We start from the raw sequence: 18392 nt of genomic DNA, 5'->3' as shown, positions 1-18392 counted from the left end.
TGAGCTGGGAGTCAAAAATCCCTACCACCCACCAGCTATGTAAGCATCTTTGTGCTTCCCAGGTGTGAAATGAGGGAGTTGGAGTTGGAGGGTATCTCTAAGGTTCCATCTCTGCTGCCGTTTTGGTCCCTTTTGGCCACAGGCTGTCACGCACAACACCAAGGGAGTTAACCCTCTCACGTATCAGAGAGCCTCATCAGTGTGTCCACATGCAGAACACACTGACTGAAGAGCCAACAGCCAGGCGTGTAGCCCTGTCCAGGCCCTGATCATTCCCAGTGGGCTTCGGTTTCTTCATCTTGTTTCTCAAGAGTATTGTAAGAATCAAGTGAGTATGTGGCCTTGGGCTGGAGCCTGATGAAAAGCATCTTGAAGGGAAGCCCATGAGTCTCCAAAAGGGACCCCTCCAAAAAGTGTCCTTCCTCAGGCTGCCTGTGAGGCCCCTTGGCCCTCTCAGCCTCTCTAGCAGCTGGATCTGGGTTGGGAGGGATGGGGGTGAAGGCAAGGGGACAGTACCTGTGCTCTCAGCTCCTGCTAGTGACCTGGTCCCTGTAGAATGCATCCTTCCTAGAAATGAGGCCATGCAGAGTGTATGAGGTGCGCAGGCTAGCTGGGCAACATCAGATGGTTTAAAACAGTGTTGTTTTCATTATTTCTATTGTAAGAATTTTCAAGACTCCATGAGGTGAGAAAGATAGGAGATAGAAGAGAGCCTGACTAATCCTCAAATTTTAATCAGGTTTTTTTTTTTTTCTAAAGATTTATTTATTCATTTTAGAGAGAGAGTGTGTGTGCAGGGCTGGGGGTGGGGGAGAGGCAGAGGGGAAGCAGACTTCCTACTGAGCAGGGAGCCCGAGACACACAGGGCTTGACACGGGGCTCAATCTGCGGACCAGGAGATCAGGACCTGAGCTGAAACCAAGAATCCATGCTTAACCGACCGAGCCACTCAGGCGCCCCTCGGGTTTTTCCTTTATTCCTTCAAGACCAGCTGACGTGCTGTATGAGAAGAGAGGATGCCTGTAGAGACAAGGAGAGACCACAGGCCTGAAATGAGGCCAAATTGGGCTGGATCCTTCTCTACCACCACAGACACTGTGACCTCTGGGCAAGCAACCTGACCTCTGCTGGGAAGCTTCCAGCCACTCCTTCTCTCCACTGCCCCTCCCCAGTCAACTCCTGCTTCCCTGTCCAGCTGGCTCCACTGTCACTTCCCAGGGAAGCCTTTCCCATCTGCCTGGAGTAGGCTCAGTGACCCCTCCCTAGCCCATTCTCTCAGAGCGTCCATACTTTTCCTTTGGAGCAATAGTCGCAGTTGTCATTAAGTTTGTGCAATATTGTTAATGTTTGTCTCTGTGGAATTGCACACTGTCGGAGAACAGGGCCCCCATGTGTCTTGCTCACAGCTCCATCCTTAGACCTGAGAGGAGCCCCCAGCATAGTATGCTCAGTAAGTATCTGCTGGCTGAGCAAACTCTCTCCGAGTCTTAGTTGCCTCACCTGTCAAACACCTACCATGTTGTGAGGATTAAATGGGATAATGTGAAGCATTAAACAGTAAGGAATTAATCAAAAGGTAGTTGCTATTCTTCTAATTGTTATTATATGTCATCCTATAGTGGCCAATAGATTTATCTTCCTAAAGTCCATGCCCATCAACTTACTTTCCTCTTCAGAAATGTCTGCTTCCCACAGACTAAAGCCCAATCTGCCTGACATGGACCCCAAATCTCACACCGTGATTTCCCTCAGCATTTCTGAACAAGCTCTCTTCTTTCCCCAGAATGAATAAGCCCTTGCCATGCCTTCACTCACTTGAACTCCTTCACATACAGTGTGGGCCCCATTCTCCTTTTTCTGACTGGGTGGTCTCTCTGTCCGTCACCCAACACCTCACCCAATGAAGCAAACTCTAATCCATGGGAAGCATTTGGGTAGTAAAAACAATGTCATATTTACTTCATTTATTGATTCTGAAGCTTGGACCAGTTGTGGTTGGGAATTCTATACCATGGCCTATTTAATGCAAAAGTTAGGAACCTTTTGTTATCCGAAAACTTTATAGCTCTTGGTGCTTATATCTAGGATGAGGGACAGGGAAGAGCTCTCAAATTTGTAGTATCAGGAAAAAACAGGGAAATGTGAATACATCCCCTCAGAGCCCACTGGCAGAGGCCATAGGTACAAGATACCAAGACAGCAGGAAGCCAGGGTAAGTACTCATGGAGAGTACTTAGAGAAAAGGCTGAGAAGTTTGTCACGTCATCCATCTCCACCCTCCTGCCTGCAGCCCCATGCAGTTTTCTGGCTTCTGTGTTTTAAACCATTTTGATTAGCACCGCAGGGGAAAAATCCATTTTTAGGTCCCTCTTAGGGTTTATGACTTGGGTCAAACCCTCCTAAAGAGGTACAGTTTCTTAACACCAACTACTTACACTTGGGATGCAATTCCAGAGCAATAATGGAGCAGTTCCTTGGGCGGAGGGAAAACTTACCAAGCCTCCAGAGGTCCCACAGCAGGTGCCCAGACTGGCAGCCAGGTGACAAATGGGCAAGAGGCCAATGGTTTTCTCTCCTACTTTAATATACTGCCACTCAATTCAGCATGGCTTATCTCTATGGGTTCCAAATGTGTTTAACTGTGAAAACTTGGTTCAAGCAAAACATACGCAGAACCCCACTCTGCAAATGTGAAGAGGCCCTGGTTAAAGAGGGGGGCGTTGGAATCCTGTCTGTTCCCATCCTCTCTTCCCTAGCCCCTAGAACCTCAAAGGGACCCGCTGAAGCCCACTGAACATAGTTTGAAGATGCCTGAAAGACACAGGCTTTGGAGCCAGTTAGAGTAAAATCCTGGCTCCACACTTGAATGACCTTATCTTGATCTTCACTTTATCTGTACATTGTATATAATAATACCCACTATAATAATATGCACATACTATAATAATAAATTATAAAATATAACTTGTAGGAAGTCATAAATAATGTATGGAAAGTGTCTGGCTCATAGCAGGTGCTCAATAAATAGCTATTTAGTAAATGCCTCAAACAAGCAGGCCCCTTTTCTGGGACTGTGGAGGATTCAGAGATGAGCAAGGGACCTCACAAAGCTGAGGGTCTGGTTCCTACTATGGGACAGGAAGGAGGAAGTACTAGAGATGAGGGAACAAAATGCTACAGAAGGAAATCGAGGGAACGAACATTTCTAATCGGGAGGTATGGTTGAGACTGTCGGTCACCTCCCCAGTATCTTTTTTCCACTTCTTCCTTTGTAACGGAATCCCTGATTTCCAGCTGGGATCATGGTTGCTTAGAATGAAACCATATTTCCCAGTTTCCCTTGCAGCTGGTGGTCACGTGACTACATTCTGGCTAATGAGATGTAAGCAGAGTGGAACCCTGTTTCAGAGAGTCAGAGAGGTCGGCACTGCCCCCTGTCCCCTTATTCTCCCCACCCTCTTCCTCCACCTTGATGCTAGAATGAGCACAGCTGGCTGGCTTTCTGGTATCTGTGGTTCCATTTAGCATACTGGTTAAAGGAATCTTTGGAGAATTCGAGAGTTAATGTACCTACAAAGGGTAAATACTTTTATTATTCTTCAGTGTAACACAGTGGCTCAACAATGAACTTCAGCTGCTACATCCTGCAGCAGCTGTACTCTGAGGAAGCTGGGGGGCTGTGTGATTTTTGAATATCCCACAGCCCAAAGAGGTCCTGCTAATTATGAACAACTCTGATTTGCTGGGTATCAAAGTTCTCACTAAGTCGTTTAAGAGACAGTCAGTGTTCAGGATACAGTTAGTGATTTGCTTGGAGTGGAAGGTAGCAAGCACTGGTGGGCTCCAGCACTCTGATTTTACCCAACATCCTGAGAAGAAGTCCTGAGTGAGTGGGGCTCTCCCAGGGAGCAACCAGAGCTCTAAGGAGAGGGCTCTCTCCGAGCTGGTTCCGGGGGAGGGTCTGGGCCTCCCCTCAAAGCAGACTCCTCAGACAGCTAATTAGGGTATCATTCCAGGACAACAAAGGGCTGGGGTGGAGATGAAAATGAAGGACAAGAGGGTTGTTGAAGCTGGGATGGAAGGACATTCCAGGATTCCTCTAAGAAGAGGCAACAAGGGAACTAGAGGAGGGAAGCTACCTTGAGATCCCTTTGAGGGGGTCCAAGATTCCCCTCATCTAGGGGCACCAGATAGACTGGGATGGAGCAGACAATTCTTCAGCTAGTGCTAGAGGTTCTCTTCATCCGAATCATGCCTTCTTCTTACTGCCTGAATCCTACACATAAGACCTAGAGCCTGATACTCCACCACTTGAATGGAAGAGAGAGTAAATATCTCCTTTTGAAAAAGTGTTAACACGCTTAGGATTATGAGTCAATTCAATCAGGTGACGTCCTATGATCACTGCCCTGAGAAAATGGGAATTGGGTTGAGGAGAAGAGGTTGAGAGGAAGAGACACGTGAAGGGCAAAGGGGCACCACGATGAGGGGTTTGACAACGGGGGGCAACATGGGGGCACCGGCATCATGACGGGCACAGAGATAATGAGTGTTTGCTGAACTGCTCTATACCAGATGTTACACAAACTCTGGGGATAGCCTAGGAAACAGCTGGGGCCCCCTCATTTACTTTAAGATGTTGATTTGTGCCAGATCTTGTTCTCTTCTCTTGTTCTTAAAAATCAGGTGGAACAATGTCTCTCCTCTTTGGAAAATGGGCTCTGCCCACTCAAATCTTCTGCCTGGCTGATGGCTCTATGTGACAATGTTGGGAAGTAGTCTGCAGGATGCCTCAGCATTTGCCAAGAGCCCCCATGGCTGACGGATTCTGTGCTCTGCCCCTCAGAACTGCCTTTCCTTGTGTTTCCTGTCCACCTTTCTATCCTCAGCCAGGAGAGGCTTGTGTGGGACGGAGGGGGGAGGTCCTTCAGGGGAGCACGTGGAGGATGTTGGACCACACAAAATAGCTCATCACTGTGGCCTCACAGGGCTACTGGTAGAGAGAGCCGCGGCTCAGAACAAAGATGTGGCTTGCCAGAGAAGACAGCCAACCCACTGGGAGGCTCCAGAGGGGCAAGATGAAGACTCCCTGACTCCTGGGCCCGGGGACTCTTCTCTTCAGCAGTTTTCAGGTACAGAGCTGCTGGGCTGTGATCTGTTGAGAGGTGGGCTCACATGATCTGCGACTGCTAATGTTTATTGAGTTCTTATCATGTCCTAGGTCTTGCATTAAATACACATATGAAGTTATTCAATCTTCCCAACAAACCTATGAGGTAGATGCTATTGTTATCATTCCAATTTTACAGGTGAGGAAACTGAGGTACAGAGCAGTTCAGACTTGCAAAAGGTCAGTCAGGAAGTGGTGGGTCCAGGATTCCAGCCCAGTGCATCTGGCTCCACCGTCCATGTGATTATCTACTATGCTCCACAGCCTTTGTTCATTAATGCAATACTGAAGCTTGAAAATGATTTTAAAAAACACATAATTCACAATGGATATCAAGCTGTCCCTAGAACGAGAGCACTTTCCTGCATTGCATTCTGACAAGGTATCTTTAATGGGTGAGACAGAGATGGCATTACAATCAGCCCTGTGGAAATATTTAACTCTGGTCCTGTCCATGTATTTGTATCCTGCAAATGTCACCCACTATGCAAAAGAAGACGCTTTACTGACATCTGTTCTTCTTTTTCCTGGCACAGAGTTGATCTACACTTTCCAGATTCCCTTAGAGTTAAGTGTGGCAAAATGGCCAGCTCTTGCCAATGAAATGTGAGTGGAAGTGATGTGCATAATTTCCAGGCTCTAGGGAAGAGTGTGTGCCTTCCCTGCTTACTCTTTTCCTTTCTACCCGCTACGTGTTGGGGGCATGGAGGCCACAGGGGATAGCAGGGCCACAAAATGGACAAAGCCTAAGTCCCTGAACTGGGATGCATCTACCAACTGGGAGCACCCACCTTGGACTCTTGAACAAAAAATAAATTTCTATTGCATTTGAGCCACTGTACATTTTGGAGTCTACTTACTCCTATAGCCTAGCCTACTCTAATATACCACTTTCTTTATTGTGGTCAAAGGTTGAAGTTAGCTGCCTTTAAGAACAACAAAAACCCATGAAAGTGCTTCTGATTTCCCAGTGTTCCCATGTTCAGACAGCACGGTTCCCCTCCACCCCACCCCCTTCCCCCTATATGCAGTGATCCCAGAGCAAGGGCCAAGTAGGTTAAAACATGGGGAAGCCAGAGCATGCATTACATTACCACATCGGTTTCCTTCAAGAGAGGTCCCGTTTCTCTTGGGGCTGGAGCCTGGGGGCCTCAGCCCAGGTGCCAAGGGGCCTCCAGAGGACATGGGGCTGGAGCGGGGACCACTGGCAGTGGTGGCCAGGCCTCCCCCAAGATGGCCATCTCCAGAGTTCTGCCTCTTGCAGTACAGCGAGGAGGAGGTGGGCAAGGAGCCCCTGTGGCTAAAGGCAGAGGCGGAGGGGTCCACGCTGTAGCGGTTCATGCCTACAGGGTTCACCAGGCACTCCTCAGTGGTGGCTGTTTTTGCTGAGCAAGAAGGCAGGACAGAGAAGAAGAGATCAGAGAGCAAGTCAAGAGGCTATCTGACAGTCTTGGCAAATGTTTCCCCAGCAGCACTGGTGCCACTATCTGTGGGGATGAGAGATGGGGAAGAATGGACCCCACATCATAATCCCAAATAGTTCACCTCTCAACAGACTGAGACACTTGCCTCACCAACAAAGCATATTATAGTAGGGATGGGAGATGTGCCCCTGTGTGTTCAGAGGAAAAAGTGATTATTTTGGTTATTGATGACTTGAAAGTAAAATTCAAAGGTCTTTCTCCTTCCATGCAGTCTCTACCAGCTTGTCTGAATCTCCCTGCCCTCTTTTCTCTTTGCCCACCAACACTGCCCTCCTCACCCAGCCCGGAATGCTTTAGAGAGATCTAGCAGGAGTCACAATGTCCCTGAGTTAAAGAAACAATTTGACCTGGGTGGTGACACAAGGGCAACGGTGCTTCCTCCCCAACACTTTCAGTTCCAAAACACATGAGGGTACTGCCCTTCCCCCAAAGCTAACAAACTGGGGACGCAAATGCTGATCTGGTCAACCCCAGGGTTCTCCCTATCAACTGCAGATGAGAGATAAAGAGCCAATCAAAAGTGCAGGGGGAGTAAAGGACCTAAAGAGTCAGCCAACCTCACTGTCAGCTCCCCTTCGCCCAAGTAAATCATGACTTTCTACATTTTTAAAGCTCAACCTCAGCCTGTTGAACTCTGTCTGTGAGCTATACCTATGGCCAAAAGGTGTGGGGTGTTTTGTTATATTTTTAAGGACAAAGTTTAGGGGAATTATGGGGATAGAAAGAGGAAGAAAAATATCTTAGGAATTCCTTCTCTTCAGTCCCTCCCATCCCAGACAAGATCGTATGTGCCTAGTCCCATCAGTAATCATGTCTATACCACATATGGTCAAAACAAATCTTGACATCCACAAAGAAAATGTGCTAGAGTAACAAAAACCAATGGATCTTCCAAGGTTGGCAATGAGGAAACACATTTGAGGCCACAAGATCCAGATGTCTTCTTCATGAATGAATTCCTCCCATAATGTAGATATTGAAAGATTAAGACTTGGTTTTATTAGGGGAGCTATCAATTCTTCTCATAGATGGGGATAAATATGGAACTTGCCTGGAAATAAAAGTCATTGCATATGGGATGTCACTAAAGCAGTGCCTAGAGCAAAATTTATAGCTGTAAATACTTATATTTAAAAAGAAGAAAGATCTCAAATTGATAACCTAATCTTTCATGATAAGATAGTGGGGGGGGGGGGCAGAGAACAAACTACACCTGAAGCAAGCAGAAGGAAGGAAATAAAGATTAAAGCAGAAATTAAGTAAAGACTAGAAAAACAATGGGGAAAATCAATGCAACCTAAGCTGACCTTTTGAAAAAAATCAACAAAATTGACAAACTTTAGCTAGATTGGCCAAGGAAAAAAGAAAAGAGTTAAATTACGAGAATCAGAAATGAAAGAGATGACATTACTACCAATCTTATAGAAACAAAATGGATCATTAAAGGATACTATGGACAATCATATGCCAATAAATTAGGTAACTTAGTAACTGACAAATTACCAAAACTGACTCAAAAAAATACATAGACAATCTGAGTAAACCTATAACAAGTAAAGAGAATGAATTAGTAATCAAAAGCTACTCACAAAGAAATCCCAGGCCCAGATGGTTTCATGAGTAGATTCTACCAAGCATTTAAAGAAAAATTAAAACCAATTCTTTATAAGCAAATTAATACAAGGAAGGGATACTTCCCAACTCATTCCATGAGGCCACTATTACCCTGATACCAAAACCAGACAAAGGCATCTCAAGAACAGAAAACTACAGATTAATATTTCTTATAAATATGGATACAAATATCCTCAACAAAATGCCAGCAGATCAAATCCAGTAACATATAACATGACTTATACACCATGACCAAGTAGGATTTATCCCAGGAAAGCAAGGTTGGTTTAACAGTCAAAAATCAATTAATGTAATACACCATATAGATAGAATTAAAAAAAAAAGATAGTACAATTATCCCAATAGATCTGACAAAATTCAATGTCCTTTCCTGATAAAAAAGACACTCAACACACTAGGAATAGAAGGCAACTTCCTCAACTGAAGAAAGGGCATCTACAAAAAACTTACAGCTAACACCATAGTGAATGGTGAAAGACTGGATGCTTTCCCTCCTAAGATCAAGAAAAAGACATGGATGCTTATTCTTACGACTTCTATTCAACATTTTACTGGAAGTTCCAGCCAGGGCAATTAGGTAAGAAAAAGAAAGAAAAGGCATCCAAATAGGACAGAAGAAATAAAACTATCGCTTGTATGTAGAAAATCCTAAAGAATCCATTAAAACATTATTGGAACTAATAAATGAGTTTAGCAAAGTTGCAGGATACAAGATCAATATACAAATATCAACTGTGTTTCAGATTCTGAAAATGAAGTTAAGAAAACAATTTCATTTATAATAGCATTAAATAGAATAAAATATGGAGGAATGAATTTAGCAAAAGAAGTGTAAAACTGAAAACTACAAAACATTGTTGAAAGAAAGTAAAGAAGATCTAAATAAATGGGGAAAAATCCCATGTTCATGAATCAAAAGACTGAATATCAAGATGGCGATACTCCCTAAATTGACCCACAGAATCAATGTAATTCTTGTCAGTATCTCAGCTGACTTCTTCATAGAAATTGACAAGCTGATTCTAAAACTCATGATTTTCGAGGGACCAAGATGAACCAAAACAATCACGAGAAAAGAACAACATAGAGCCTTCACACTTCCCAATTCCAAAGTTGACTACAGAGCAACGATAATGAAGACAGTGTGATTGTGGAATAAGAATAGGTATGCAGAGCAATGGAATAGAATCGAGAGTTCAAAAATAAACTGTGTCTATGTTCAGCTGATTCTCCACAAGGGTGCCAAAAATCATTCCAGGGGGAAAGAAAAATCTTTTCAGCAACCGGTGTTGGAACAACTGGATATCCACATGCAAAACAATGTCATTGGACCCTTAATTCATACCATATACAAAAATTCACTCAATATGGGCCAAAGACCTAAATGTAAGAGCAAAAAGTTATAAAACTCTTAAAAGGAAACATAAGAATAAATCTTCATGACCTTGGATTTGGCAAGATATTCTTACATTTAGCACCAAAAGCATGAGCAACACAAGAAAAAATAGGTAAATTGGACTTTATCAAAACGTAAAACTTCTGTGCTTGGAAAGATAGCATCAAAAAAGTGAAAAGATTACCCATGGAATGGGAGAAAATACTTGCAAATCATATATCTCATCAGGGACTTGTTTCCAGAGTAACTCAATAAAAGTCAATAAAAAGAAACCAAATTTGGGACGCCTGGGTGGCTCAGTCGGTTAAGAGGCTGCCTTTGGCCCAGGTCATGATCCCAGAGTCCTGGGATCGAGTCCCACATCAGGCTCCTTGCTCAGCAGGGAACCTGCTTCTCCCTCTCTCCCTCTGCTTGTGCTCTCTCTGTCAAATAAATAAAATCTTTAAAAAAAAAAAAAAAGAAACCAAATTTAAAGATAGGCAAAGAACTTGATGAGATCTTTCTCCAAAGAAGATATACAAATGGCCAATAAACACACAAAAACATGTTCCCCATCATTAGTCATTGGGGAATGCAAATCAAAACCGCAAAGAAGTGTAACTTCCCACTCATTTGGATGTTTATAATAAAAAGTCAGATAATAACAAATGTCGATGATGCTGTAGAGAGACTGGAACCCTCATACACTGCTGGTGCGAATATAAAATGGTACAGGCTCTTCAGAAAACAGTCTGGCTCTTCCTCAACTCGTTCAAACTAGAGTCATTCTACGACCCAGCAATTCCACTCCTAGGTATCTACCAAGAGAAATGAGAACGTATGTCCACACAAAAATTGGTACATGAACATTTACAGAAGCACTATTCATAATAGCCCAAAGGTGGAAATAACCCAAAAAGGTGATCAACTGACGAATGGATCCACAAAATGAGGCCTATCCACACAACGGAATATTATTCAGGCATAAAAAGAAATGAATACTGATACTGCTACAGCATGAATGAGCCTTGAAATATTCTGCTAAGTGAAAGAAGCCAGTCACAAAAGGCCACGGATGAAGTGATTGCACTTACATGAAATGTCCGGGACAGGCAACCCTATACAGACAAGAAGTAGATCAGCGGTTGCTGAGGGCAGAGGGGCAGTGGGGAGAGAGGGTGCTGGCTAAAGCGTATGTGCTTTTTGAGGTACTGGAAGTGTTCTACCATTGTGGCTGCACATTTCTGTGAATAAACTAACAACCACTGTGTTGCACTCTTGTATGATAATCTCAATAAAGCTGTTTAAACAATTCCCTGCAGAAGCCTGGCGCTGGGTCTGAACACATTCCTAAGAGTGTTACATAGGCAGGTTCGGCCAACACCGCTCCGGCCGCCACGACACAAGTAAGCTGAGCAGCCTCAGTGTACGCATGCTCTGTGCTTTCTGCTTCGTGGCCCGGGGATGCTGCAAGAGGTCTTCAGGAACCTGGAACTCGGCACCTGCTCCTTGATGACCTCTACTGCAGCTCTTCCATCTGGATCAGAAGACGGCAGTAGGAAGATTCTAAAAAGGCCCAGGCTACAGAGCTATGTATGAGGCTGCCTCCCGAACGGAGTGAGGAGAGGGAGACAAACACTGAGCACCTACTATGGGTTAGCACCATTCCAAGCCAGTTAGCAGTAAGCTGTCATCATATTCCCTTTACTGGAACGTTCTCAGTACCTGAGATACTAATCCCTTCTGTGTCCCTAGTGGCAGGTGCCTTGCTGTATGTGAGGAAGCTACTCAGTGTCTGGCATACAGAAGGCACTCAATAAATAGCTATCGAGTGGACAGTTGGGCCACTGTTAGCAGTGAGGCGGCCATTACACAGAATACGCCTTATGATACAGATTAGAAAGGACTCTCATGGATGCATGGTAAACAATGATAAAAAAAGATCTAACTAAAACATTTATTCTGTTTATTAAATATTTTAAATCGAGATTAAATATGTCTACGTGGGTTCTGATAGCGGTAAGGTAGAGAATGCAGACAATTCTCCAATCTGCAATATAGCTGGAAAATACAGATGCGGATGAAAGATCATCGTCCTATGACGACGTGCAGAAACGGGGAACAAGGGAACATGGACTTCATTGGTTTAAAAACTGCTGACGACCATGAGTGAGATCAAAGCTAATAAAAGCCAGCTTCTGGGCTGGGATCCAAATGAATTCATCAAAAAGTAAAACCGACTTGAGAGACCACCAGGCAACAGCCCTCTACCCAGCACAGGATACGCCCATTATTCCAGAGGCAGAGGGTGAACCACCGTGGAGACAGATCGGCAAGCCCCCCACCGCGGCTCTGCTCAGCCTGGAGCTCCCAGGAAGCCTGGGAGTGAGCAGCACGTTCAGGTGCACACACTAGGGTGCCGCTCAGAGTTGATGAGACACATCTGCTCAAACCTGGCTAAAACAGCCTTTTCCTCACCTTTGTAAACACGGGTGCTGACACATCATACGGAAGTGTAAAAATGACTGATATCATGCAGGCCGTCATCATTCACCTACAGGCCCGAAAAAGGGACTGCACAGAGCCCAGCATTTCCCCCAGTGGCAGGTGCGCCCCCCTGGTGGGACCGCGCATGATTTTAGGAGGGACTTTGGTGTATTCATTTCCTAAGGCTACAGAAAATACCATAAACTTAGTGGCCTAAAACAGCAGAAATGCATTCTCTCATAGTTCTGGAGGCTGGAAGTATGTAATCAAGGTGTCGGCAGGGCCGTGTTCTTTCCTCTTCTTTTTTTTTTTTTAGATTTATTTATTATTTATTTTGGAGAGAGAGAGTGGAGGGAGGGGCAAAGGGAGAGAGAAACTCAAGCAGATTCCGTGCTGAGCATGGAGCCCAACATGGGGCTCGATCTCACGACTCTGAAATCATGACCTGAGCAGAAACCAAGAGTCGGATGCTTACTGACTGCACCACCCAGGTGCCCCAGGGCCATGTTCTTTCTTAAGGCTCAAGGGTAGTGTCCTTCCTTGTCTCCACCTAGTTGCTGGTAGCCAATGATCTTTCACTGTCGATATATCCCTCCTATCCGCCCCCATTGTCACATGGCATCTTCCCTGTGCCTCTGTGTCTGTTTCCAAAGGTCTTAGGAAGGCATCAGTCATTGGATTAGGGCCCATAATCCAGTATGACCTCATCTTGATTACATCTGTAAAGACCCTATTTTTTTCTTTTAATTTAGAGAGAGAGAGAGAGAGAGAGAGAGAGTGGGGGGGGGGGGGTTTGGTGGGAGCAGAGGGAGAGGGAGAGAGAAAATCTTCAACAGGCTCCACGCTGGGTGTGGAGCCTATCTCACAACCCTGAGATCATGACCTGAGCTGAAATCAAGAGTTGGATGCTTAACTGACTGAGTCACCCACGCGCCCCAAAAGACCCTATTTCTAAAGAACGTTCTATTCACAGGCAGAAAGTTAGGACTTGAAGGTGTATCTTTTTGGAAGACACAGCTACAAGGGAACATTATTTTTTATAGTCATGTACTTTAGTGGATAGCAATAAAATATAATTAGCCCATCAAACTATGATTTCACTGATACGGTATCATTGCTTAAAGTGACTAAGAGCTAAAGTTAAAAGAAATGAATCTGTTTAAAGGAACATCTTAAGTAAGCACTTTTACAATTGTTATATGGACATAGCAAAAATTGTGAAAGGTGGTGTATTAACCCTGGAAAGCACCGAGTTAGTACCAAGCCCTCTTTTCAGGCTGGGTGGTAAATAAGGAAAAATAAATGAGCCTCTTATTTAAAAGCTTCCTGCAAGAGATTTTACAATCTCCCTCACAATTAGCTCATTGTACTGCAAATCTTATCGCCTAAAAGTTCCTCCTTACATCTACCCCCAATTCCTCTTGCTTTAGTTGAAATGATGACTGCTGGATACATCACCTTTCTACTATTCAAAACTATGAAGTCATCAACATACAGGGAGAGAAATTGTGGGTATGCAGAACTCTTAGGAACTAAGAATTTCACTGTGTGACCATGGATTATTGGTTACCTAAAACCACCATTTAAAGTCTGTAAAAAGAAGGACCAGATCCGTACCTGAGGAGGGAATTGCACTTTTCAGCGGTTTTGTGGCTGGCTGGTGAGTGAACACCAGATGGGGCCAGCAGTCCTGGGATTGCCAGGCACGAGTGCCCCGCGCAGATCCAGCCCCTGCGTGCAGACTCACGGCCAACCACGGGGCGGACCTTTTCTCCCTGATTTCTTAGAAAACTGCTTCTCATCTGAAATGAGCTTGTCACCCTGACACCTCTCATTAAACAAGAGGATCCAACCCAGCCTCCATGTAAGGCCATTTAATCTCTGTGGAGAACATCAGCTCCGCAAAGTGGGGTAAGGGAGAGGGGTCTCCTGCACTTTCTTCTATAACCTCCCTGCCTGTATCCAAGGGACAAAGGATGCTGCTTGGAAAATCATTACATCTTCCCTCCAGGAAAAGGAATAATCTGCTCTTGGACTATCACAGGAGCAGGCTTAAACAGAAAGGCAAACACACCCATGGTGCCATCCAAGACGTCTGCCGCATTTTCAGGGTTTCATGTCTTGGGAACTTTTCAGGGTTTAATGTCTTGGGAACTTTCAGGAGAGCCTGGTGTTCCTTTTTCACCATTGCTGATCTGTGAGCTACATTTTCCCCCAGCCGCTGTACGGAAAGCCTGCCCATTAGTGAAGCCAAAGAACACTCGAAGAGTTCAAACCCACTCGAGCCTCAAGGGATAGCCATTTGCTTCTGAATTTGAACTGTGTCTACACCTCCCTGTCTGGGAAACAAACTCGAGGGTCAGGCATGTGTGGGCGCTTCCCTCCTCCCTCACCTCTGCAGAGCCTTCCAGATCGCCCGCCCGATGAAACCCCGTTGCCACTGCAGCTCTGGAGGGTCCGGCAAGAGCACCTGGAATGTAGAGAAGGTCCGAAGAGAAGCAGGGAGAGACAGAGGGACAGGAAGAAGAAAGCCAAGAGCCAGAGAGAGAAAGTCCCAAAGCAGCAAGAGCAGCACAGCGAGGAAAAGGGGGGCTCACGTGTATTAAAGTGCAGACACTCCTGATGGAATTTCAGTTCAGGCTGCGGTTGACCCCTTGTCCTTTAGGACCCAAGACCGAACTGCTCAGAGTTAAGTGAACCTGCCTGTTTATTTTATCAAAAAAAGTGAAGCCGGCACTTTATGTGGGTTCTTTAACCAAATGAAGCCCTGAAAAGCAACAATACGGCCATCTGCAAAATTAGTCTCAAATAATACCTATTCGTGCAGTAATGAGCCCCAAATTCCAGAGTCTTAGAAACGATTCTTTTTCAGAATGGACAGTTCTTTCCACCCCTCTCTTTCACGCACGCGCACACCCCCACCCACACCCCCCTACACCCCCCCTCCACTCCCCACCTTATTTCCCCACACCAGCCGTGACTTCTCAGCTGAAGGAGCAGCTGCAGCACACAGTGAGCCCTTTCTATACTGCGCGCGGCCACCTCCCCCTGGGTTGGGAGCCACTGCCTTGCTCTGGACCCATTGCCCGCCGGCCTGCCCAGGCCAGCGGGTCACACAGCCCTGCCCAGGCCGGCAAGAAAGGCAAACCACTGGGTCAGTGGCCAGAGGGCTCCATGTGAGAACAGCTTGGCTCGGCGGCTTGACGAGATGGCAGCTGCACAGATCCCAGCCCTGAAACCCAGATTCCGAAAGGAAGTAGCCCCGTGGGCCCCCTACTCTGCCGCTCCAAGAGCGACGGCGAACCAGGTGCCACCCCCGGAGGGGTGCAGCCAGGAAGCTCCGGCTGCAGAGAAAGAGCTACAAGCTCTAAGCGGGGAAGCAGAGCGCAGAAGGGGGCAGGAGGGAGGAGACCCCGGGAAACAATAGCAGGTCCCCAGGAGGGCTGCCCTTCCCCTGCTGAGGGGCCATTGTTTCCTACCTTGGGTGGCGGCCTCCCGCCCACACCCCTGCTCCTCTCCGGCACCCGGGTGCCCAGCACGTGCTCAGTGCCGCGGCGGGAGGCAGAGACCCTCTAAGGACTTCGCAGTGGCAGAAATCAGCAGATTTCCTCTCTGCCCTCCAGGCTGCCTCTCCCTGAGGCTCTAGTGGAGGTTTGCAGACTTTCTTTGCTCAGGCTCAGTCCCGCCCTGGGTCTTGCTCAGATAAGCTCATCACGTTTTCCCTCAGGGCCCTCTGTGGCCTCCGGTCCCAGCCTTCCCGGTTCAAAGGGCACCAGGCCACACCACCTAGGAGGCTTAGCATTTCATTCGCTTCAATTAAATTTTCCATTAACTTGGTCTCTGGCCAGTATAGATTTTTCCCTTTAAGCTTGTCTCCAAGTTCAGATCACTCAGCCCTCAGAATCAACCTTATGACTCCCCTCTGGTCCATTTAAGTACATTTATATATTTTCTCCCCTAATGAGATGCACAGAAACCAGCCATAATTTTAATGCCTGACACCTGAACTTCGGCAGTCCTCTCAAATGTTTCTGGTTTGCCTAAGACTTTGTTCTAAGTCTACGGGTTGATTTCCTTCTGTGGAAATTTTGCCCAAAGTCAGCCATTTGGGATAATGAATGCCCTTCCGGTCTCAAGAGGAGAGCTGGTTCCAGAACACTTTCCATATGGTCTTTCAGCTTTGCCATGCCTCTACTCCAAGTTCTTATGGCAACTCCTAACAGGTGGGGGAGGGCGAAGGTGGGGGGCTCCTTCTGCAGTCATGCTTTGTTTCCTCAACAGCCCCACCCTTTTTGGTCTTTCTAGAACTTCAGGGAAATTAAAAGTGGTCCTCAATCAGGAAAATGTTGGAGTGACCAGAATAGAGGACACCTTGTAAGTTTTGGTTCTAAATGGACATCCTGACTTTCAGGGTGGCTCATGATACTTTCCAGTATTCCTAATGCTAGGAAAGCAAGCTGCCATGTTGTGAGATGCTCTGCGGAGAGGCCTGTACGGCAAGAAACCAACAGCTCATGGGAAACCAACAACCACATGAATAAGCTAGGAAGTGGATCCTTTCCTAGTTGAGCTTTGAGAGCCTGGTGTGAGACCTAGAGCCAGGGGACCCAGTTAAGCTGCACCTGAACTCCTGATTCACAGAAACTGAGATAATAAACGTTATTTTAAGCCACTAAGTTTTGGGGTAATTTGTCACACAGCAATAGATAACTGATACAGATGGGGAAAGGGCATTTGCTTCATTTCTCTTGACTCCGCATGTCAGTTTGGAAATTACAATGATTAATTCAGTCACAGCTAGGATGTATCTGCCATAGAATACCTGTTCAATTCTCTGCCAGAAAGTTTATGGGATTTTTTTCAGCAAATGGTTTACTGCTTATGTATGAGACCCAGACACTACCCGGTAATAGGAGACAGTTCATGAAGTTTATCTCAGAGTGTTATATAACGACTTAACTGGAACATTCATGCATTTAACAAGAATTATTGAATACTTACCTTGTGCTTCCTCAGTATCTACAGGAGTCAAAAGAGAACAGAAACATGAGCCTTGCACTGCAAAGAGGTTCAGCAAATTACTGAACATTGAAAAAATCGATTTTAAACTCCACAAAACTCAGGCCTTTTTCATGAGGTTATATTTTTCCCCTTTAGTTCAATTTTTTAAGATTTTATTTTTTTAAGTAATCTCAACACCCCACGTGGGGCTCAGACTTACAACTCTGAGATCAAGAGTTGCACACTTTACTGACTGAGCCAGCCAGGCGCCCTACCTAGCTCGGTGTTTTAAAATATGTACAGATACTATATTTTAACGAATGATATAATTGGAAACACAATAAATAAATTTTCCTGAATGAAATATTGATGCCCAGGGGCAGAACTAAGATTAGGAGTCCTACCCTGGCAAACACTCCCCATCTTATGCTATAGGAACACTAGCTGGGCTTCCCGTGGACCTAGCTGTCTGAAAATACAGGAAGGCCTTTGTATTTGCCGCAGACCTGATAGACACTCCTCTTTGAACTTTTCCATCAAAACTTTCTCAGAGGATTCTTTTTTATATATATATATTTTATTCATTTATTTGATATTTGATAGAGAGAGAGACACAGCGAGAGAGGGAACACAAGCAGGGGGAGTGGGAGAGGGAGAAGCAGGCTTCCAGCTGAGCAGGGAGCCCAGTGTGGGGCTTGATCCCAGGACCCTGGGATCATGACCTGAGCCGAAGGCAGACGCTTAACAACTGAGCCACCCAGGCGCCCCTCTCAGAGGATTCTTAACACCTGAGCTTGGTATTGATACTTTGTTCTCCTCCCAAATGACTCTCTTTCGAGCCTAACAGAACAGCGCATTTTGTTCACATGGCCTCTGGCTGTGACAGGGTGAACATAGCTCTGAGATACTCCAATCATTGACCTGAACTGGGAGAAAAGCAGCTACAAGGGAATCTGGTGTAACGCACCTTCCTTCACTGTTGTGGGGTTTTTTTGTTTGTTTTGGTTTGGTTTTTGCCTCCATCATTCCACATATTATTTAAAATACTACGTTGAGGGGTGCCCGGGTGGCTCAGTTGGTTAAGTGTCTGACTCTTGATTTTGGCTCAGGTCATGATTTCAGGGTCATGAGATCGAGCCCCGCATCGGGCTCCAGGCTCAGTGAAGAGCCTGCTTGAGATTCTCTCCCTCTCCCTCTCCCTCTGCCCCGGCCCTCCAAATAAATGAATAAATCTTTAAAA

General features: G+C 45.7%; 1 protein-coding gene across 1 annotated transcript in view; it reads right to left on the bottom strand.

Moving 5' to 3' along the window:
• The window catches only part of SCML4 (Scm polycomb group protein like 4), a 114855-nt gene that overhangs the window by 14328 nt on the left and 82135 nt on the right, over positions 1 to 18392 (bottom strand). The window contains exons 6-7 of the mRNA XM_032408131.1: positions 17153 to 17170; positions 6265 to 6555 (exon numbers count right to left, since the gene is read on the bottom strand). Of these exons, the coding sequence (XP_032264022.1) occupies positions 6265 to 6555; positions 17153 to 17170 (309 nt within the window). The remainder of the gene's footprint in view (positions 1 to 6264; positions 6556 to 17152; positions 17171 to 18392) is intronic.

The sequence above is a fragment of the Phoca vitulina genome, unplaced genomic scaffold, assembly GCF_004348235.1.
Source record: "Phoca vitulina isolate PV1807 unplaced genomic scaffold, GSC_HSeal_1.0 scaffold9, whole genome shotgun sequence".
NCBI lineage: Eukaryota > Metazoa > Chordata > Mammalia > Carnivora > Phocidae > Phoca > Phoca vitulina.
The sequence above is the reverse complement of the archived record's forward strand: the minus strand, read 5'-3'. Positions and strand labels throughout refer to the sequence as shown.